Here is a 23,427-nt window from a genome sequence, read left to right on the forward strand (position 1 = left end):
ACTCAGAATACTATACGGTGTGGGAACTTTGGTATAGATGGATGGAAAATCGAATAAGGGAGAGATAAGAGATAGTGTAAATATCAGAACGAATAGATAAATTAGGAGGCATTATAACAAAAGAATGAATCTAATCTGTATAGAAAATACCACCGTCTAACCGATTGTGCTTGCATTGTACTGTAATGTAACGTAATAAAAAATTTTAAAAAGGAAAAAAAAACCTTCAAAATCACAGTTTATATTTAATATAGTGCAACAAAAATAGTTAAGAATGCAAGAACTTTTACAGATTAAAAAAATACCGTTTAAAACCATCTGATCTTAAAAATAGACAGTGAAGCTTAAAATACAACCGCATGAGTTATTTTTTACTGCTTCTTGCCTGGGACCAGCATAACTATTACGGAAAGGCTTCATTTTTTAAAACAGACACGTCTGTAGAGGCTGCTCGTTCGTAGTTAAAGTCTAGTATAGTTTTGCCTCTGAGTGGTGAGCTTGAACGTTCTTGCTGGATCCATTCAGCCAGTTTGGAACTGGAATGTACCAGAGAGTTATTCTGACTACCATTGGTTTGAGAGCAAACGTTATTCACTTCAGGGTTTTTGGTTTTGTGGTGGTTGATGTAAACTTTGTATTTCAGCAAAAGTATGAAGATAAAAACAAGGACAGATGCCACAATGATGCCTCCGATGATAATAATCATGGTTCCACCAAGAAACTGTGCGTGGAGGGACTGACACTGCCGGTATGCCTCCTCCGTGGTGAACTGCACGCACCCTACCACCAGGGTCGCTGTCAGAGAAGTCACACCATCATCATAAACAGCAAGAACACACAGATTATAGTCCCGCCCAGCAACCAGGTCGGTCAGGAAGAAAGACTTGCTAGAAGCCGGGATCATCCTGCAAGAGAAGACAAACTCAGTCTATAGGAAGAGAACCACACAGCAACATCCCCCTCCGCTCCCGTGATTTTCTGAAAGGCTAAAAGGATGAACAGGGTAGCCGTTGGCTGTTTAGGCAGCGTAACTGTCCTGTGGTAGCCATGGTGTTAAAATGACAAAGTGTGCGTTATGATATTATGATGCCTTCTGCCTTCTTCTCCTGGCATCACTGTCTATGGAGATTCTCAGTCATCCAGGTCATGGTTGTCCCAAAGGTGCTTTTTTCAAGAAGCAATGTCCAGTTGCCTCTTGAAAAAAGCACCTTTGGGACTGGCACAGTGGTGAAATGTAAATTTTGTTACTACCGGTTCTGTGGGCGTGGCTTGGTGGTGGTGGTGGTAATATGACTAAGTGGGCGTGGGCATTTTTATTTTTTTTTTACTTTTAAAACCATTTTTCTACAACCTCTTCGGCCGAAGAGGCTGTAGAAAAAATGCTTTTAAAAATAATTTTAAAAAGCCTCTGATGATTGCACGGCTCAGCTGGGCAAGGGGGGGGGGCAGGAATTTTTGCTACCGGTTCTCCGAACCACCCACCTCCGTTGCTACCGGATTGGGCGATCCGGTCTGAACGGGGAACATTTCACCCCTGGACTGGCATCACAGTGTTGCACGCAAGGAGTGTGGTTTGTGTTCTGACATCACAATGTTCTTGCCCGACCCCATGGAGAGCTATGCTCATGAATCGAAGGGGCAACCACCAGTTACTTGCCTGGTGAACACAGAGCAACACTGAGACAAAAACGATGCAAGCATGCAAACTACATAAAGGGAACAGACAACAAAGCGATATGATTGAGCATAGAGGGGCTGCTCCTTTGGCGGGACTCTGTTGACTGACCTCACACCATGAAACCAAAGTTGACCCTATGCCTGAGAAGCATTGGTGGTTGCTTTGTTGACTTTGAACGGGAAATGGCTTTGATGGCAACAGGCATTTGCCAGCTTCGGAGATCGGCCTAAGACTCCAAAGGGATAACCTTTAATCTCTTTGGTCCCAATGAAATTGAGTTGCAGACAGCTGACGTGAGAAGGGGTCTGCTAGCACCTTTTTGGACTGTCGTAGCATCTTTATTAAAAAGCCGAAGCTTTCGTGAGCCGTGACTCTTCAGGCAAACTGCAGCTGATGAAAGCTTCTGCCTTTTTAATAGCATTTCTTGGTAGGAAAAGGAGCTACTGGACCCCTTGTGGGTATAGGATATCATAGGGCTACAGAAGGAAATTCATAACTTTGTATGATTGTTTCTTGGTTGTTAACATGATGACATGGGTGGCCATACGAATAGAAATAAATGCACGCACGTGTAAATTATTTTAGATCGTCCAGTAACCAAAGGGGTCTTGAAAATAGCATTTTTATGAAGTTTTCTGTAACATTGACACACAAGGCTCTGTTTTTTAACTGCTTCAAGTTGATGATGCATTCTTCTTCTTACTTTGACAAAGCAACAGTATAGTCTGTACATATATACGTATTTAAATTGCTGTTTTTCAATTATGCAAAGGCCTGACATATAGGTTTTTCTCTGACTAACCTAGACATGAAATTTACCCAAGGCCGTATTTCACTTAATATGGGGAGCAGAATTGGGACTGGTAAATTGAGGAAATTAACCAAGGAGGAAGGAGGGAGGGGCTCTTTCCACAGCTACTGTTAGGCCTAGGCCCAGGAAGCAATTTCAGGAGATCGTGAGTTCTAGTCCTGTCTTAGGCATGAGGCTGGCTGGGTGACCTTGGACCAGTCACTCGTTCTCAGCCCCAGTAAGAAGGCAACGGGAAACTCCTTCCAAAAACGCGGCCGAGGAAATGACATGGATCACTCCAGGGAATCACCAGGAATCAAGCCACAAAAATGAAATGAAATTGACCACCCTGTTTTTAGTACAATTTTCATCTCTCCTGTATGAAGTTCTGGTTTAAAAGGAAAGTGGGGAACGGAGAGCCCTGGCTTGGATTTTCTCTTTTGAGTGGGAGTCGCTTCTCTTTTCACTGATCTTCCTCCTACCCTCCCAACTCATGCATCAAGCAAGTGGTGCCCGGTTTTACTCCTGATTGTCGAGCTTCCCATCGCTGCCACCCTGCCAGAAATAAACTTGAAACAAGCCTGGCAGGAATGCGTACCTGTACACCAGGATGTCATCAGCAGAGCTGTTGTATTGGATCTGGAACATTCGCATCCCAGGAATATGGTGCTGTGAAGGCCACTGGATGAGGGCAGAGGACGAGGTCAGCTCAGCAATGGCCACTTTCCTCTCTTGGTGAGATTTGGTTTCATTAGAGAAGCTGGACTTGGCTGGGATGAGGATATCCGATGGACCCGTCTCAGCTTCTTTGCCAGAGTTTGTGCTGTTAGCAAGATGAGGATATGAGCTGACCAGAAGTTCAACTGGTGCAGTGGACTCCCCTGCAGCGTTGGATGCTATACAGGTATACGTGCCTTGGTCTTCTGTGAAAGTCACTAAAATGTCCAAAGTCCCATTCTCATAGGAAATTGTTCGGGAAGTGTTGGAGACCAATTTTCCTCCTGGTGAAATCCAGCGCATGTATGGTTCTGGATCACCCATTGCTCTACACTTCAAGGAAACACTCTGTCCTTCCATGATCACTTGCTTTGCCGTTCTGCGAGTAATCATTGGTGGTTCACAGACAAATTCCTCTTCCTTAATAGACCAGAAATACTTGCCCATCAGCTCGGGTGGGGAGGCACAGGTTTCCAGATCGTCTTCCCTAGTCAGGCGCCGTAGCCACACTAGCTCACAGTTGCAGTGTAGCGGGTTCCCTCCAAAGCTCAATACCAGAGAAGATAGAGGGGTACCCTTGGGCTTGGCATAGACAGGGATGCGGGAGAAAAGAGGGTCGGGGGGGATCTTCCTCAGCTGGTTAGAAGTCATGTCCAGCCGGGCCAGTTTGTGAAGGTCGGAGAAGATGCCTTCAGGAACAAAATCTATGAGGTTATGATCCAAACTAATAGTATTGGCATTTGAAAGCCTCCCAACAGTTTCCCAGGGGATCTTAACAAGATTATTATAGGATAGATCCAGATCCTCAATTATGTCAATGAAATCATCAAAAGATCCAGGTGAAATATAACGTAACTGGTTGTTACTGAGAATTAAGTGGCGAAGGTTGATCAACCCTTTGAAGTGATCCTCATCAATATAGGTGAGTCGGTTACTATCCAAGTGTAATGCATGAAGACCTTTAAGATCAAAAAATGCATAAGGCATAATATGACTGATTGTATTTCGTGATAGTGTTAAATGGATCAGGTCTGTCATGTTTGCAAAATCCTTTCTTCGCAAAGTCGTGATGAAATTATCCATCAGTCGGAGTTCTGCTGTCCGTCGGTCAATGGCAGGAGGAACAAAGAGCAGCCCATTCTTGGTGCAGAGAATGGTGAAAGACGGGGACACCCTCTGGCAGTTGCAGCGCATGGGACACATCAGGGCCCTCACAGCCATAGTGCTCGTCATCAGAAGGCAGAAGACCAACTTTTCCATGGTAAGGTATAGAGGGCACCTAAAAAAAGAAATGGACAGATCCATGAATGTGAATTTGAAACAAACATGCTTTAAATGTGAAAAACATGAAATAATGGAAAGCAGCATTTGCCTGGGGGTCTACTTAGCTACTCCTACATTGGGCTAATTTTTCAGCTAATCTATCTGCTGTGGACATTAAAAAAACATCCTGAGACTGAAAGATGACTGTGGTTGGAGTCCAGAATTTCATTCTGAGGTGCTCTGGCCTCTTGAATTGCTTTTTACATGAAACAGAGTTTAAGATTTTAAAAGAAGGCCATATAGAATTATAAATTCATAGAGAGAGGAAGGGACTTCAATCCCCTTCCTAGGGCAGGAATTATTTCCAATAAATGGCTTGCTAACCCTTTTTTGAAAATTTCCTGGGATGCAAACTGTACAACTCCCGGAGGGAGGGAGGGAGGGAGAGAGAGGGAGGGAAGGGAGGGAGGGAGGGAGAGAACCCACAATAGCGTCAGATCAGAGATCACAGAGGCTTCAGATTTCAACACCACCTATCTTATCTTATGCCACATCAATCATTAATGGAAGCATTGTTCTTGCAATTTTACTGTAATGTAATGTCCTTGATGGTGGATGCACTTAGAAAGATACATTTGGGATAGAACTGATCAATGTGCTCCTATGAGAATTACATTTCTTCCTTTCAGCCGCATTCATCTTTTGAAACTATTCAGGGTGCTTACAGTATTTTACTCCAGAAACTTTTACACTGACATTACCCCTGCTTCCTTTAAAGGCAATCACACAGATTTATTTATTTTTATCATTTATTAATTCAATTTGTATGCCGCCCCTCTCCGAAGACTCAGGGAGGCTCACAATGCATTTAAAATCATTATAAAAAACATTTAAGAATTAAAAACATTAAAAACATTAAAACTCATTCACACCATTCATGGCCGGATCTCGCCGGATCACAAGAACGAGATCAATGGCCCCAGGTCTGCCGGAAAAGCCAGGTCTTCACCGCTTTTTCGAAGGCCAATAGGGTGGGGATGGTCCGGACCTCAGGAGGTAACTGGTTCCAGAGAGCTGGGGCAGCCATAGAGAAGGCCCTCCCCCACGGGCCCGCCAGCCGGCATTGTTTAGCTGACGGGACCCGGAGGAAACCAACTCTGTGGGATCTTAGATATAGTAATTCTATTTACTGCTTCGGCAAAAAGGCAAGAAATATTATATAAAACCATGAAAAATAACTTATGTATGTAGGTCAGAATTTTGCATCTGCCTGCCACAAGATGTCAGGAATGTTCCAAGCACACCAGGAGGTGAACCCCTCGATCTGCCACAAAGTTCCTTTTTATATCTTGATCAATTCTCCTGCTGCCTGATTTGAATTCTACTGTGAGCTGATGTCCAGGGTGGATTGCCACATCAGTCACACTACTTTCCTACCAATTAATTCCATCGCGTTTCCTAGTTGTTAAAATAGATCCAGCTTGCTTTGTCTGAGGGGATGGAACTGGTATTTGTCAATGACAGGAGTACTCTTCTATCCCTAAATGAAAACTCCTAATAACAAATTGTAATATTTAACATTGTTTCCTGGTAGGACAGAAGGCTGATCTTAGCAACCTGTGACTCCAAAGAAAGAAACAATGTCTACTTCTGAGGCAGCTTTTGTACAAAACCTTCCAGCGGCTGCCGGCCAAGAAGATTATTCCTTATAAGCTGGGCAAAGCACCACGAGGGCCGTCAGCTACTTCAAGCTGAGGATACTGGCAATTCCTGGGTGCCTTTTTATTTGGCTTACTGTGATGGCTTTAAGCTGCATTTTGTCCATGCGTTTGTGCCCTTGAAATTGCAAACTGAAAAATATAAGTCTGATACAAACAAAAGTGTTCTGGCTAGTAGTCTTCTCATTATTTTGAAGGGCCAAATTCTTTTCCCACAGCAAACATCTTGCAATACAGCCCAAAGTTGATAGCAACCATTTGCACAACTCTCACTTAATTTTTATTCTCTATTACTCCAATGCTTCAAAACTGCTCTTACGCTGCCTGAAAAATCCATAAATTAAGTGCAGCACAAAGAAGCTTCTGCTCACATGACAATAACCCCATCTTGGCTAGAGAAAGGCTACTCCAAGAAGCTCAAGAAGAGGTTACCTGATCGGGCCAGACCAAAAGGCCCATCTCACTCAGCATCGTGAGATGCTGCTAAAGAGAAGCAACGAGACTCCTCTCTAACTCGCTTTACGCTGCAGTCTCTGAAGAAATCCTCCGTCATCTCTCTCCACCTCACTGGGAGACTTTCATCTCCTTTGCGATGATGGTTCCACGACCAATGATTCTAGGGAAGCGACCTCTTTCACGTGACCGCCATATATGACTTTTTTCAGCCTGTGTGTATGACCGAAATATGGTCCTGACTACAGCGCTTCTTCCTTTGGGAATGTCCTTGATTTCCTTCTCCATCTCAAGAGCAGTTTAGTTAACGGACAATAATATTTTCACACAATCAAATCGCCCCCCCAATCATTTAAACAATCGCCAATCATTGTGGTGCCTAACAGCTCATCAATAACTGATCAACAGCCACCAACTGTTCCATTCATTCCAGCCTCCTCTAAAGTCACCACCGCTGATCAATAGTTTATGTGACCCCCAAAAGTCTGCCAAGCCTTCCACAACCCACATCTTCACTCACCAGACATACTAAACTTGTAAACCCCCAAAATTCTAAGCTCCTCACAAAACCTGAATGTTGCCTTGGTGCCATTACAAAAACAAAAACCCACCCTGGAGTAACTGGAACAATCCAGAGAAGGAAGGTAGGTGGGGTTTCACTTTCCTTTCTTTAGAACCTGCCCCATCACACGTGGAAAAGACATAACTGCTACAAAATAAAAATGTTGTCAGAGTAGGAATATTCACGGACTGGAATAGATCAGCCAATGGAATGAAATGGAGACATGTAACGAGGTCAGCCAATGAAGGCTGTTTAGAAACAGAAACTTAAGATAGAAATCTGGGCGTGACTTAGGCAACTGAGTCTGTGCAGAAGCTTAACTGCCCTGTATAAAGGCGGCTCTCTTTGTATTAAGCTCTGTGCTCAGCTCTGAAATGAAACAAGTCTGGGCTTTTCTGCTCTGCTGAAATGAAACTAACTGTTCTCTCCTGCCTTCTGTTCTGCTTGTAACTGCTACTACATTGAAGAAGAATCTATATTGGTATTGTACATTTATCTTCATGTATTATTATGTATATAAAGAAGTTAATGAATCCTGCTGCATCAGTCTGCCTGTGTGTGCTTTCTGGATTTAATTTCTGCAACAAACTCTGACAAATGCTAACTTAGAACCACCCCAAGGGTCTCTAGGCCATCCATACAGTGCTTTGTTTTTTTGACTGACAACCAGGTCTTTCCATCTCATCCTCTTCACTGAAAGATGATTCTTTCCAAACCAGAAGCTCCATGTTGCCTCAGACCTCAACTCAATAAAGTGCTCTGTCCTTTTTTTTGCTGTAAAGCCACAGCAGCCTAATTTTTTCTGCTGTCAGTGGACCCGTGCGTTTCCTACAATATGAGCTTGCGCAAATATTTTCCCATGCCTCGTAAACAAATCTCTTCCTCTACAGACTGAAATCCCTCAATTCTACTTCTAATTTCCTTGTCATTACAAAGGTTAATTTTGTAAGAAAATTAACTTGAAAATCCTAGCTTTTAACAGCTGACTAAACAACTGAATGTGCCTTCCGAAACTGCAAAATCACAATTTGTCCCATCTTTGATTAAAGTACAGCCCGAAAAACCTACCAAGCAATTAATTGCATAATTTTCAAGCCTGGCAGGCATGTCAACGTGCAGTTATTACTCCAAGCGCAGCTTCTGTTCAGGTACAAGCTGTTAATAGAACAGGGCTGCCCATTGGGGCATTCAGCATCCTTGCTTCTGTGATCAGAAAGGGTTTCTGTGGCGCTGGACTATCTCCACATCCTGCTTTGCAGAGAAATTGCCATCTCAGCTTGTTGCAAGTAGATGGGCAAGGCCTTCTGCACTATCAAGCTCTTCATAACCTCCTTTTTTATGGATGATCTTTTTCCCAGAAGAGAACAACATTGACGTGGGCATCTTAAGGCCATATCGACCTTTGACTATTGAAATGGAAGCCCAAGCACTTCCTAAAGAAACCATTCCCTTTAGAATCAGCAGGAACACAATAGTTCGCATCCTATAGCTCTCCAGGGAAAGGCTGTTCCCAAGAAAAGGGCCGTGATGGAGAAGCACCATCTCTACCTTGCCCACCCTGGACTCTCACTCGCAGCCTTCCTTCCCAAGACAGGTGGTCCACGCAGGGGTATTCCACTTGAGGCAGTCTGTCTTAATCCTGCTATATAGGGCACTAGTCAGGCACCTTTTGTGATACACCATTTACATAAGGGCCGAGGTGCCGCAGTGGTTAGAGTGCAGTACTGCAGCTACTTCAGCTGACTGCTAGTTCAGCAGATCAGCGGATCAAATCTCACTGGCTCAAGGTTGACTCAGCCTTCCAGCCTTCCGAGGTGAGTAAAATGAGGACCCGGATTGTTGGGGGCAATATGCTATTTAGTATACTGTCTTTGGTGTAAGCCGCCCAGAGTCCTCGGAGAATGGGCGGCATAGAAATATGAATAATAAATAAATAATAATAAATAAATACTGTGTCGAGTTCTGTAGACTTCACTTAAAAAAGACATTGGTAAGACTGAGCGAGTCCAGAGACGGGCAACAAAATGGTGCAAAGTCTGAGGGAGAAAACTTATCAGGAGAGATTGAAGGAACTGAATATGCACAGTCTGGAGGACAGAAGGGAAAGGAGGCATGTGACTGAAACCTTTAAATATATTAAGGGTGTGAATAAGATTCTAGAAGGCAGCATTTTCAATATTAAAACATTGACATTTTATTGAAATACTTCAATATTTCTGTTTTCTCTGTTTCTAGGTTATTTTTCCTCATTCCAGAAATAGGGAAGTTTTGTCTTCCACCACTAAGCTTCTCTGAGCAGTGGGGAGACATCAGCTCCACATTCTGAAGGGACCGAGAGTGACACAGCAACCTTCTGACCAGACAGCAAAAGCATAGGCAGGAAGGAAGGGAGGAAAGAGGCCAGGTAAGAAGAGATTCTGTTCTTACTTTTTAAGCATTCCTCACGTTCACTGCTAAGTGAGCTCCAGCCATGCATCTACTTCCTTCAGAAGCTCCTTCCTGTTGGACGTACTTGACGTGACAAGTCTTCTATGCAAACTTGCATTTTCTCCGCTAACCCAGAAGTTCTAGTGGTCTTGGAGGAAGTCATTCTCCCTGCAATTACAGAGACCGTTCTTTTGCCCTGGAATTCTATTATAGCAGAGACTTTGCCAGGTGATGAAATAGGTTACAATAAAAAGGGCTGTGTATGCATGTATTTCTGTTTATATGGCTGCCCATCTCAGCCATAGGTACATCTGGGCAGCAAACACAATTAAAAACATCAGCTTAATAAGAAAAATGTAGAAATGTAAAGCCCTCATAAATGTATTTTAATATCTTTAGTTCTGGATAGGGTAGCACTGCCCCCGACAGACCCAGTACACAACTCCCAACTCCTGCTCAAAGAATAAGTGGCAGTTGTGGCTAGGAGAGCCTTTGTGCAACTTCGAGTTGTGTACCAGTTGTTCCCTTTTCTGGATTGGGATTGGGATCCCTGCGCTTAGTCACTCAGACCCTAGTTATCTCTTAGTGCAATGTGCTCTTCATGGGGTTATCCTTAAAGAGTATTCAGAAGCTAAAACAATTAAAAAGAGAAAAGAAGACAAATTAAGAATATTTTAAGAACTAATCGGATTGGGTAAAATGAGAAATGATTAAGATGCGCTTTATAAATATATATTTGAATAAGTGGAAATATATTGTTAAGATGTTTTGAGAAATATACTTAATGATTGAAATTGAATGTAAAACTGGATGAAATTGAAATGCTAAAAATGATTTAAATGTTATACTTACAAGAAGTAAAGCAGAAAAAATATATTGGTAAAAGTAAAAAAGATAAGGGATTAGAAAATTGTTTGAGTAAAGATTTGAAGGAAAAAAGAGAACAAGATGAAATATATTGTTAATAATTAAAAAGACAAGAGATCAGGGTTGCCTGGACTCCACAATGGAAAACGCTAAATTGAAAATGATTACAGCAATAGAGAGAGATGAAGGAAAGAATTGGAAGGGAGGAGGAAGGAGAGAGAGGGATGGAAGAGTAGGGAGGAAGGAAGGGAAGGGAAACCAGAGTAGGAGAGAGGGGAAGACAGGGGGGAAGAGAGGAGGAGAAAGAGAAGGGAAGGGGAAGTAGAGAAGAGAAGAAGAAGGTGGGGAAAGAAAGTTGGAAGGAGAAGAGGGAGAGGGTAGGTTTGAGGAGAAATGTTGCTTTACAATAAAAAAGATGAAATGGAAGAAAGGCAGCTCTGAACAAACAAATATAAATATATTAAGATAAAGAATGAATTGTTTAAGAATAAAAGAGGATAAATATGTACAAATAGTAAAATTAGAATTTAGGGATAAATGAAGAAGGTGTTTATGTATGCAAATATAGAAATACTGAGGTATGTTCAAAAAAAAGGAAAAGGGGAGAAGACGATATTGGCAAAAATTGTAATTGAGTAAAATGTATTTGAATTTGACTAATTGTATAAGATAAGAAACGACCAACACTCTGTTCAAAAAAAAAAAGAAAGATGTGGGCCAAATTAATTTAATTGGTTTTTAATATTGTTTTAATTTTTGTATTTTCTGTATTTTATCTGCTGGCTGTTCACCGCCCTGAGTCCTTCGGGAGAAGGGCGGTATACAAAATAAATAAATAATAATAATAATAATAATAATAATAATAATAATAATAATAATAATAATAATAATGTCGGTGAAGGTGGGAGAGGAGGAAAAAGAAACCCAATAAAAATTGTTTTAAAAAAAAAGAGTATTCAGAAGCTACAACTGCCTCTGAATGCAGCTGCGTGGACAGTTTTGGGAGACCCCTATGCTGTTATGTAAATTTCACTGGTTACCCATTTGCTTCCAGGTCCAATTCAAGGTGTTGGTTATCACCTTTAAAGCCCTTTATGGCAGAGGTCCAAACTACCTGAGGATCCTTCTCACCCCAATGGAATTGGCTCACCATCAATGCCAGCAGAAAAGGCATGCTGCAGACCCCTCCGTTGACCAAGGAATTTGGCCTGGTGGTGTCCAGAAGATGAGCCTTTTCTGCTGCACCTTTTGGAACCCCACAGTCCTTGGGGCGAGATCTGCCCCCATCCTTCTGTAAAGGTCTTAAAACCTGACTTGGCCAGTTGGCCTGGAGCCCAGATGGGGGCTTGTCATCCTGTCGTTACTGGATTAACTAGAAGATCCCCCCTCTGCTCTATTATTCCCCTGCCCCATATCTGCTATTTTAGCTATTTCTTGTTAATTTTTTTATTTTGTATTTATTTTATTTTATTTCAAATTTATATACCGCACCTTCTCCCGAGGGACTCAGGGCGGTATACAGCCAGATAAAAACATATAATACAAACATTAAAAAGCAATTAAAAGGATATATATTAATTTGGCCCCAATTTAAGATAAACCAATTAAAAAATTAAAAATATGTTAAAAAATATGTTAAGCCAGCCCAGTTTAACATATTTTATTGTATTTATTGTTTCATTGTTTTAGTGTTTTGATGTTTATACTATAATCTTATTCCATTGTAAGCCGCTCAGTGACAGTGAGATGGGTGGTGAATAAATTTAATAAATAAATAAGAAAGCAGGAAAGCAAATTAAAATGGAAGCAAGGAAAAATCCATCTGTAATAAATTAATACTTCACTGGCTCAACTAAACAGATGAGCAAAGGCCCAGGGTGAGTTTGTCCTCTTCAAAGGTGGAAGCTAATGATCTCTTCAGCACTTTGGAGTAGAAGCAGCTGCAACTACCATTCCAATGGAAAAAAAGACACTCATGTGTGACATCACAGCACAATCCACGCCCTTATGAAACTGCATTCTGATGCCTGATGCAAATATATCAACTGCGCTGTGACATCCTGAAGTCTGTTTTCGCACCCCACCCCCTCCAAATGTTGATGAGAGGATTCCGCACTGCAGACTTCATTACTCCAACTGCAAAGCCACAATTTATGCCAACCATCTGGAATCCAGTTTAATACCATGACCATGCACTGGTTTTCAAGGCCCTTCATCAAAAGTTAAGTAAAAAGACAGAGCAAAATTAGAAGCACCCAACTACTGTAGCAATTACAATTATAAATGTCACAATCCCACTCCCCACGTAAGCTTTTGTTAGAGCATGTACAATATGACCAGATTAGGACCTCATCCAGCACAGCATCCTGCTTCTGCAGCAACCAACCAGGTGCTTCTTTTGGGAAGCCTTCAAACAGGATACAAGCGGGAGACTCGGGCTCCCTCGGGTGCTCCAGCAGACACTCCCCACAAGGCTGCCACTGTGACTAGAGGCTGTTGCTTACTTGATGCCTGGCTTTCATACTTCTTCTAAAGCTAAGTCCTTGGCCATGACTAACCTTCCAACAGAAAATTAATGCCCCTTCGTCTGTCTCAAGTCTCCCACTGGAGAATAATTTATCTGGAACGCTAAAAGGATGCGTTGCCGAAGACTATTGAGCATCTGGTGGTAAGGATGGCACTTTTCCCTTTTCTAGCACTAAGAACCAAAAGCATGAACTGCCATCTGTTTACAAGGGAGAAAACATCCTCCTACCAGAAACAAGCCTGTTTAATAATGGTACAATAAGAAGACCTATTTAGATAGCTGACTCTGCCGGTTCTATGCTCAGTGCTCTTCGGAGAGTACCAACACTTATATGCAAAATAGGCCATTTCTTTCATCAAATAAATAGCCTGCGCTTCAGAAAGAGGAAGAGAGGAGCAATCGCAAATATGAGACACTAATAATTCACACTTTGCCAGAATTTTACCTGCTCCTATTTTGGATCCAATGTATTTTCTTCCTATACTTCCCCATGCAACAAAGCTTTAGCCTTCTTTTGCTCAAACTCTATCATTGATGGTTGGAGCCATTTCAACTTGCTGGTCTTTTTGGATAAGTTGATGGCAAATGTCACCTTTTTGCAGACAGCTGTCCCAAGCAGGAAAGGTGAAAGTGCCCGAGAAGCTCCAATCTGCACACCATATTTGAAACTCAGGAGCTGGCCTTCTTACGGAATATGGAACAAAGATCAGGTGGGACACCAAAGAAGCGCCTTCTGATTCACCTTAGAAGTGCTGCATGCCACTCATTCCATTATACAATTGCTACCAACCTGCCTTCCATTGAGAACCTGTACACTGCACGAATCAAAAAGAGGGCTGTGAAAATATTTACAGACCCCTCGCATCCTGGACATAAACTGTTTCAACTCCTACCCTCAAAATGACGTTATAGAGCACTGCACACCAGAACAACTAGACACAAGAACAGTTTTTCCCCGAACGCCATCACTCTGCTAAACAAATAATTCCCTCAACACTGTCAAATTATTTATTAAGTCTGCACTACTATTAATCTTCTCATCGTTCCCACCACCCATCTCCTTCCACTGTATGACTGTAATTTTGTTGCTTGTATCCTTATGATTTATATTGATATTGTTTCCTGATTACTAATTTGTACTCTATGACTATCATTAAGTGTTGTACTTTATGATTCTTGATGAATGTATTTTTTCTTTCATATACACTGAGAGCATATGCACCGACAAATTCCTTGTGTGTCCAATCACACTTGGCCAATAAAAAATTCTATTCTATTCTATTCTACCAGCTCAGCTGCCAAAGATATCAATGTGCACCTTGTAAGTTTTTAGATAAAAATTATTCAAAAGGGAATTTGCAAATTAAAAGCAACCCTGCTACAGTCATTTTCATTGTAATGGGATAATGCAAAATTGAAGGAATAGGGTTGCCCTCTAAAATGAATGTAATTTTTACTTATTTTAACTCTGTTACATTTCAAAGTATTGATGAAGATCACACTCTTCATCCCTTGAATGCAAAGTTTCCTCCCCCAAAACATCAGGCTCCAGTGCAGAAAAAATCTGCAACTCCCAAGTTGACAGGCTGCCCAGCTCCGTCTCTACCAACAGCTCCTGCTGTGCCTGGCGATGAAACTGAAATTCCAGGGAAGGACATGGGAAAAAGGAGGAAGTGAGAGAGCACCAAACATAAAACAACAGTGAATTAGATCAAAACAGGACTGACTTAGATTTATATACCGCTTCATTGTGCTTTACAGTCCTCTCTAAGTGTACAGAGTCAGCATATGGCCCCCACAAGCACCAAGTAGCCAAGATTTGTCCTTCCTTTTCTTTGCAATCTTTCGTCTTCCAAACAGAATTCTACCTGGATTTTTGAAACGGCTCCTTTTGGCCCCTGCTGCTTATCACCAGCAGGTTGTATAGAGAGGAGTTGTTATTACTGCTCTTTTGTTTATTTCTCAGGTGGTTTTTAGCGTACCTGTGACCACCCCCATTATTTTAAAGCTACAGTTTGCCTCTACCCTCTCTGGACCAATGGCATATCTGAATTTTGAAAGCAGATGTTGTCCCTCTTAGCAACCTACAGAGCAGTAGTGGATTGCAACTCCCGTCACTACCAGTTTGCTCGTGGGCGTGCGTGCACTCATGCATGCACAGAGGCATCCGGGCAGGTGGGTGGAGTCTCCCGCTGCGGCCGCTACCGGGTCACCCGATGCAGGGCGAACCAGTAGCAACCCACCACTGCTACAGAGGTATATAACCCCCCCTCCCCAAACCAATAATATTCAGGAAAGTAATTCAGTAAATCAATCAATAGCAGGATGTCTCTCTGTTCGATGGCTGGCCCACATTTTTTAATTAACACCTAGAAGAGAGGCTGTTTAGACAAGCTAGCTCTTCCTATTGTACATCTTGTGAGCTGTGAGATAAGAAATTTCCAGCTCAAGGTGTTTTTAAAAACGAGGTACTTGTAAAACTGTCATCTAGAAGGGTACTTATTATTTGTGTTCTTTAGAGATTATGTGATTCTCAATTCCTTATACAACGTAATCAAGAATCGAAACAAAATTCACCCTTCAAGATGCAAAAGAATAACAAAAAACCTACATCGACAACAGAATGCATAATAATAACCATTAATTTTTATTTTCAGAAATGTACAAAAGTTAAGAATAGTTACATGGTACAGTAACTACTTTTTCTACTTATTGCTATAAATCAGTTTTTAAAATGTCACATATAAATCACTAGATGAGCAAAAGGGGTGGTGATCTTTAGTCCTCCCAATTATCCCAAAAATGCTTTATCAAAAGGCAATTGGAGTTTCTTTGTTTTTTCCTTGAAGACTCCACGAAGGTTCTTCATTGAATGGAGGGGGGAATGGAAGGATTTATATTCTTTGCAATCACCTGCATTGAGGCCACTTGGGAGTTCATCTGTGCCCTCAGGGTCCCTGAATCAGAGTGCAAATGGGTGTGGAACCTTTTTGGAACTGCTAAAAGGACTGTGTTGTAAACAGGAGATGGGTGGTATCATATCCCTCCCCTTCTGTTGTGGAAGGACTGTTCAATTTTAACGTAGACGACTTCTTCGACTCCTCTTTCAAACCAGTAGTCTTCCCTGTCCAGAATGTGGATTTTGCTGTGGTCTTTGTCTTTCAAATGCAGGTGGATTGCTGAATCTTGTCTTGAAGTTTGTTCTTCTATGTTGTGCCATGCATTTATGGAGTGGTTGTTTTGTTTCTCCAATGTACAGATCTACACATGTCTCGTTACATTCTACTGCATATATCACATTGCTCAGCTTATGTCTGGGTGTTTTATGCTTGGGATGGACAAGGTTCTGCCTGATCTGTGGGGGGTGGGGAGGGGGGTTATAATCAACTCTGTAATGTCAGTTCTGTGGACTGAGACATTCAGTTCACATGGGAAGATGTCAAGAAAATAATCTGGCTTTCCTGGACTGAGCAGTACACATTAAGAAAAACAGAAGCCTTAACAGTGATGTTTACAGAAAACCCGCACACACAGATCAGTATTTACATTTTGATTCTCACCATCCACTGGAGCACAAAATGAGAGTGATCAGAACTTGACACCACTGGGCTGAAGATTTTCCTACCAGTAAAGTGGGAAAAGGAAAAGAAATAAATTAAGAACTTGTGGTTATTCCAACTGGGCTTTCATCAAATCCAAAAAAAGATCCAGCAGGAGTTCCTCCATGATAAGGAAGAGAACAACAAACAAAGCAATGTTTTCATGCCCTACGTTGCAGGAATATCTGAAAAGCTCAGGAGGATTTTCAACCAACACAATATACATGCATACTTTAAACCCTATAATATACTAAGGCAGAAGCTTCTCCACCCCAAGGACAAAACACCAGACATAAACTGAGTAATGTGATATATGCAATACAATACAATGTGAGATATGTACAGATCTGTACATTGGAGAAACAAAACAATGGTGAAAAAAAGTAAGGTTCTACATTTAGGCAAGAAAAACCAAATTCACAGGTATAGAATAGGTGGTATCTGACTCAATAGTAGTAACGGCAAGAGGGATCTTGGGGTTCTAGTAGATAGCCACTTAAATATGAGCCAGCAGTGTGCTGCAGCTGCCAAAAAAAGCCAACACAGACCTAGGCTGATTTTTTATTATTATTATTTATTTATTTATATGCTGCCCTTCTCCGGAGACTCAGGGCGGCTTACAATGCGTTAAGCAATAGCCTTCATCCTTTTGTATATTTATACAAAGTCAGCTTATTGCCCCCACAAACTGGGTCCTCATTTTACCTACCTTAGAAAGGATGGAAGGCTGAGTCAACCTTGAGCCTGGTGAGATTCGAACTTACAGTAATTGCAGACAGCTGGTGTTAATCACAATGTTTTTAGTCTGCTGAGCCACCAGGCCCTGGAATTAACAGACATATAGAATCAAGATAACACGAAGTGTTAATATTACATTAATAAGGCCTTAGTAAGACCACACTTTGAATATTGTATCCAGTTTTAGTCACCATGTTATAAAAGAGATGTTGAGACTCTTTCAGAAAGAGTGCAGAGAAGAGCAACAAACATGATTAAGGGACTAGAGGCTAAAACATATGAAGAATGGTTGCAGGAGTTAGGTAGATCTAATTTAATGAAAAAAAGGACTAGGGGGTGACATGATAGCAGTCTTCCAATATTTGAGGGGTGCAGGTTTGAGCAGCAGGTTGGACTAGAAGACCTCTGAGGTCCCTTCCAACTCTGTTATTCTGTTAACTACTTCACAAACGCATGGCACAACATAGGAGAGCAAACCCATCAGTACAAGATTCAGTGGCCCATCTGCATTTGAAAGACAAAGGTCACTTATTTGAGGACAGCAAAGCACACATTCTAAAGAGGCCATCTATATTAAAATGGAACAGCCTTCTCTTAACAGAAGGGGAAGGGTAGGACACCATCTATCTGGCACCACCCATCTCCTGTTTACAACACAGTCCTTTCAGCGATTCTAAGAAGGTCCCAGACCCATTTGCTCTCTGACCCATCTGACCCTTAGGGCAGATAAACCCCCAAGTGGCCTCAATGATTCCCACAATACTAACAACCAGATGACTGCAAGGAATATGAACCTTCCATCCCCACCCCCACCCCGTCATTCAGTCAGAATTTAAGATGCTTCTTGGATGAGAAGCAAAAGGTCTTCAAGGAAAAAAACAAAGAAAGTCCAATTGCCTCTTGAAAAAGCACCTTTGGGACAACCATAACCCGCATGACCGAGAGTCTCCATAGACATTCAGCTCCCAATTTTTTTTCCTGGATTCCATGCTTAATTAGCCTAGATTCACACTGTCAACAAGGATAGTTTTTAAGCCAGCTCCAGACCCTGCACACCTCTCTCTCTTTCCCACCTGCTGGCCTTCTCATGCAAGCAGCATTCTCAAGGCCCATTAATGCAGAAAATGAGCTGAAGGCCAGCTCTGCCCAAATAACTTCCCAAAAACAGGAGTTTTATGTATGTTCACTGCCTTGTGTTACTTATAAAATAATAAAGGCAGAATATTGCTATAAAAGCCTAATAAATAAATAAACTTTCCAAGCACTCAGATTTCTGAATTACAAGGTGTAGCCACAAAAGTGCAGGTTTCGGGAGAGGACCACATAGGACCAATTTATCAATGGGTCAGGTGGCATCTTTGGCAAGGAAGTGAGGGAGGACCCTTCCCTCTTTCTTTTTGACTTGCCCATTCTTCTTGCTTCCGATTCAGCCCACCAGCACCACTCCTTCACTAGGGCAACAGATGATATAAAAACAATCAACATTTTTGGACAATTCTCAGCATCTGACTCCATAAAGAAAAAAAATCTTTTTAAGATGATAATCCCAGCAAAGAGCAGGACCAGGTGCTGGAATCTTGGAACTTGACTGGGCATTTTCATTTCATTTTTTTTCATTTTATTGGATTTGTATATCGCCCTACTCCCGAAGGACTCAGGGCGGTGAACAGCCACAGAATAAAACACATAAATACAAAATTTAAAAACAGAATAAAACCAAGGTAAACCTGGCATCAGAAAATCCACTGGGCCCTGAACATTACAGCCTTCCCATCCCATGGAAATGGCTCTTAATGAGCAAAGAAATGCTGACAATAGCTTTTCCTGAACAACTGTCAAGTAAATACAAACTTCCAACAAGACCCTGGAGTCTCAAAAGCAGCACCCTTCCCCTCCTGAAAAGCAAGATGGGACTAATAGGAAGCCTTGTACTTTGGAGATTGACAGTCTACCAAAACAACAACCAGAGTGTGAGCCTCAGGTATGGTAACAATGAGAAATATTCTGAAAAGAGAAACCCACCTACCGTTACAGGTAGTCCTTGATTTACAACCATTCATTTATTGACCGATTAAATGTACAATGGCACTGAACAAAGTGACTTTTGACCAGTTCTCACACTTATGACTATTGCAGCATCCTCACAGTCATGTTATCAAACTTTGGGTGTTTGGCAACCGACATGTGTTTACAAAGGTTGCAGCATTCTGTGTTTAAAGCCCAGATTGTTCTAAGCAGGAAACCCTCAACATTCAGTTTCAGTCATGGAGCCAGTTAACCAAGGGGTGATGAGCTCCTTTTGCTGAAGGTGTTAGGTACCCATCTATTGGAGATGCTTCATTTTTGATGGGCAAAATAGCCTCTTCCTGCTCTACAATTCTGTGGCCACATCTGCAATAGAGAGAAGCTGCAAGACTTTCCTGCACTCTCCAGAAGCAATGACTAGAAATGCCACGGCGGGGGAAGGGGGTTGAGGTTAGTTGAAATTTGAACAGCTGCATCCTGTGGAGCAAGTGTTAGCCTATTTGGGAAACTAAAAAAAGACCCAAACCCTTGCCTTGGTCCTTGAGAGACAGCATACTTCCTCACACTGATGATGTTACCTAATTGGGTACTGAAATGTCTGGAAGCAAACAACCAAGCACCAAGGTCTCCACACTTGAATCCAGATGGAGGAAACCTTGGTTGTAGTTAGAATTTATGCACGTATCCTGCAGTTTACAACAATAAACTTGGGCACAATTTGCAGCTAAATTATAGTTCTTAATTGAGGAAATTCAAATAGCTCTCACCCTAACGACACTCAGAAATTCATTAAAACCATGGTTGTTCTCCCAGCCCTTGGCGCAGAGTGGTGGTGAAGACCTTATAATATGTTTGGCTTCTGATTTGTTTTGTTTTTTTTTTAATTGGTCTTACAGTCGCCTTTTAGGCAACTTACCATTCTCTTAGACGTCTCTTAATGTATCTGCAGCTGCTAAGTGATACAGAGGATGCCAAAAGGGTAGGTTTCCATGCCGATCCAATGCAAATGGATAAATGCAGGATATAAATAAATAAATGAAGGCCAGTTTTCAGCACAAGCACCCAAGGCCTAAAGACAGGCTCTGAATGAAGAAGGCACTCCTTGTGAAAATGATGCCTATATCTTTTTAAATAGAGGTGGGCCTCACTCTCTCTCTCTCTCTCTCTCTCTCTCTCTCTCTCTCTCTCTCTCTCTCTCTCAATGTGTGTAGAGGAACAAGATGCCCCCTTCCCACATCTTTGTCCCTTCTACACAGGGTCAAAAATTGAAATAAAGGAAAGAGATCTCCACATTAGGCTTTATTTTGGAGATCTTGAACAGAAACTTGGCAGAAGTCAAAATTTTGACAGCCAATATGTGCATAGAAAACACAGAAAGCTGGGCAACCAGATGGCCCAATGGGACTCCACATGCATGAATACCCAGCCTTCCTGAGTAGGAGGTCCCGGCTGATTGCCTCTGCACATAGGCGCTCCAATGAGCCAACAGCCAACAACTCCATACACCACAGAATCTGAGGCCTGCTGCAGGAAAGACATGGGCCCACCTCTTTCCCACAGGTCGCACTTTCCCACAGGAGCGTCACAGGAATCACAAAACCACCCCAACCCTTTGGGCCAGCAGCAGCAGAGCAAGGCAGCTGAAGCCAAGGCCCTTCAAAATGCCCCCGCATCACAGAACAAGGTTAGCTGCCCTATGGGATCCAGCAGGGAAAAAACTCTGGTGGCTGGTTTGGGAAAGAGGCTGGCCTCTAGCAGGTGAAGCCTTGGAAACAGACTTGGGGGGGGGGGGGAATCTGTTCATTAAGCCACGCCCACCTTCACATTTCAAGCCACCCATTTTTTCTTTAGGAGGCGTTGCTATGGCTATTATACTCTTAATCTATGCAATTATTGACAAATAATGTATTTGCTTAAACAGTAAACAATTCTAAAACATTTTAAAAGAAAAACCACAACATTCTCTTCGTGTTCCACACAGAAAACATAAAAAGCACTAATGGCACGTGGCTCTGCCGGCCATCTTCCGGCAGCCGCCTCTCCCACCGGGTCAAGCCCCATCCCGCCTGGCTGAGAACCCGCAGCACTCCAGCAGCCTCGTAGCCGACACGGGACCCGTCTTCACGTGCACACCGGTCCAGGAGCGAGCCGGCCACAAGCGTCATTCGAGGGTCCCTGCTATTTCAGTTGGGGCGGGGCAAGAGAGGACGGTCCTTTCTTCCCTTGATGACAGCGGGGAGAGCCCACCGAGAATCTCCATCCAGCCACCGGGATGAAGCCATCCTTTGACAAGCGCACACACACGCACACCCGCGCCGGCACACTGGCGGACGAACCCGACGATCTGAACATGATTGCCTAGCGGGGAGGAGTACCCCAGACGTACGCCGCCGCGCTCCCACCGCGCTGCCCACCAGGGCTGGGCCGAAGACTTCGCCTGCCCAAGAATGCGATACCCAGACCGGCGCGGCTCCCGGCTACAAAGCTGCCCCGCGGAGAGGCCCCCGGCCCGAGACCTGCAAAAGGCGGGGAGGCCGAGCAGCGTCTGCAGCTGAAGGCCAAGAGAAGGCGCAGCGAGCGCCAGTGGAGAGGGCGCCCCAGCGGGGCTGGAGACCAGGCGCGTCCGACACCGGCCGGCTTCTCCTGGCGGCGAAGCCCGGCCCCGGCGTCTTCAGCCTCCCGGCGGGGCACTGCGCGGCACGCTCGTCGTGAGAGCCCTCGTTGTCCGACTCGGCTCGAAGCTACCTCCGCGCCACAGGAAAGCAAGTGCTCCCCACTCCTCACTAGGGGTTCCCCGCCGCCAGGTGGGCACCTCAGAGCAGCCGCCCAGAATGGCCAGCAGGGGCCACGCGTGAGCTGCTGACAAGAGCTCATCCACCTCGGAGGAAGCCTGGCACGAGTGGAAAGAGGCCGTTCCGCCAGCAGCAAGAGCGCGCACACGCGCGCGCATACCCCAAGCTTCGAAGCGCCGCCTCCTCCCGTTGCTCCGCTTCACAACAACGAGGCCCGGTGGAAGGGAACCGCGGCCGCACTGGTAAACCCCGAACATGGTTCGGGCTCCCGCTGAAGCCCCGCCGCGGCTTCCCCGCAGCCAGGAGCGCAAACCCACCTCTAGGATGCCCCACCCGCCTCCCTTCTCACCTTGAGGCCTGCCATCAGTCGGGAAGGGGCTCGCCCTACCTGCCACCGGCCTCTTGCCGGCGACAATTGTCCTCCCCCCACGGAGAGTGAGCAAGACCAGGTCGCTCGCCTCCGTCAAGGTCCGCTGCGCCGACCTGGAAGCCTTCCGCTCCCAGCGGCTCCTCGGTCTTCTCCACGAAGGTTGACCCGCGACCGGGATGACAGGCGGCGACTGCGCAATTCTGGGCAAGGGCAAAGGCGAAGGTGGGCTGCCGCCGCGACGCCCCTCTGGCCGCGCGCTTTTACCTGGCCCGACGGCCGCTCTTCGCGGTCCCGCCGCCTCTGCGCGGCTGAGTTGGTAGGCGAGGCTGGCCATGCGCTCGCCCGGAGAGGCTCCTCCTGCCGACTCGTCACACGCGCGGTACAGTCCGCCGGCGCTACGCCTGCTTCGCCCAGCAGCCGCCTCTTCCGACGAGGCGAACTGGGGGTTGCCACCTGCTCTCGCGGCTCCTGTCCCCCTAACGCTCCCGCGCGATCGCCGCGGCCGAACACGCCCGGTAGCCACCGCCCGGATGGTCCACGCAAACCTCTAAGGGAGCCAGTCCGCCGCCGCCACGGCGGAAGGATTTCCGCCAGCTCGGCTGCTGAAGCGAATATGTCGCCGTTTCTGAAGGAAGTCGCTGCCAGAAGACAGGGGAGGAGGAGAGGGCGCGGAAGGGGAGGGGGCGTAGCAAGCTAACCAGCCGACAGCTGTGTTGAAGCTCGCAGGATTTCTGGCAATGTTGCGCTTGGTGCGCCCGTGTTTCCATGCTGTGACCCCCCCACATGTGCCTGTTCGCAGACGGAAATGACGAGTCCTGATCCTCTCTCCCCCCCCCACCTGTCTTTTGCGTGGCTCCTTTCCTCGAGGCCTGCCCACGGGAGTCTTGCCGTTTCCAGCAGC

At 44.3% G+C, this 23,427-nt stretch overlaps 1 protein-coding gene across 8 annotated transcripts; it reads right to left on the reverse strand.

Annotated features, from left to right (window-relative positions):
* Nucleotides 1-228: 228 nt before the first annotated feature.
* LOC117677864 (leucine-rich repeat and fibronectin type III domain-containing protein 1-like protein) lies at nucleotides 229-23,327 on the reverse strand. Of its 8 annotated transcripts, none has more exons than XM_034438408.2 (4): nucleotides 22,506-23,259; nucleotides 9,609-9,776; nucleotides 3,067-4,464; nucleotides 229-905 (listed from the first exon to the last, which is right to left on the reverse strand). In XM_034438408.2, exons 2-4 carry the CDS (start codon nucleotides 9,617-9,619, stop codon nucleotides 404-406), a joined length of 1,911 nt encoding a protein of 636 aa, XP_034294299.1. In that variant the 5' UTR covers nucleotides 9,620-9,776; nucleotides 22,506-23,259; the 3' UTR covers nucleotides 229-403. The 8 variants fall into 8 exon arrangements, with proteins under 8 accessions (XP_034294299.1, XP_034294300.1, XP_034294303.1 ...); XM_034438409.2 differs by having other exon boundaries at nucleotides 22,791-23,176; XM_034438412.3 differs by lacking the exon at nucleotides 9,609-9,776 and having other exon boundaries at nucleotides 22,791-23,327.
* Nucleotides 23,328-23,427: the final 100 nt, after the last annotated feature.

The sequence above is a fragment of the Pantherophis guttatus genome, chromosome 10 (assembly GCF_059756535.1).
Source record: "Pantherophis guttatus breed Tessera chromosome 10, ASM5975653v1, whole genome shotgun sequence".
In the NCBI taxonomy this organism is placed as follows: Eukaryota; Metazoa; Chordata; class Lepidosauria; order Squamata; family Colubridae; genus Pantherophis; species Pantherophis guttatus.

Bases quoted from the DNA above. Each gene is read 5' to 3' on its own strand.
- LOC117677864 (XM_034438408.2), bottom strand. The intron at 906-3,066 runs GTACGCATTCCT...CTTCTCTTGCAG, and splicing joins GATGACATCCTGGTGTACAG to GATGATCCCGGCTTCTAGCA.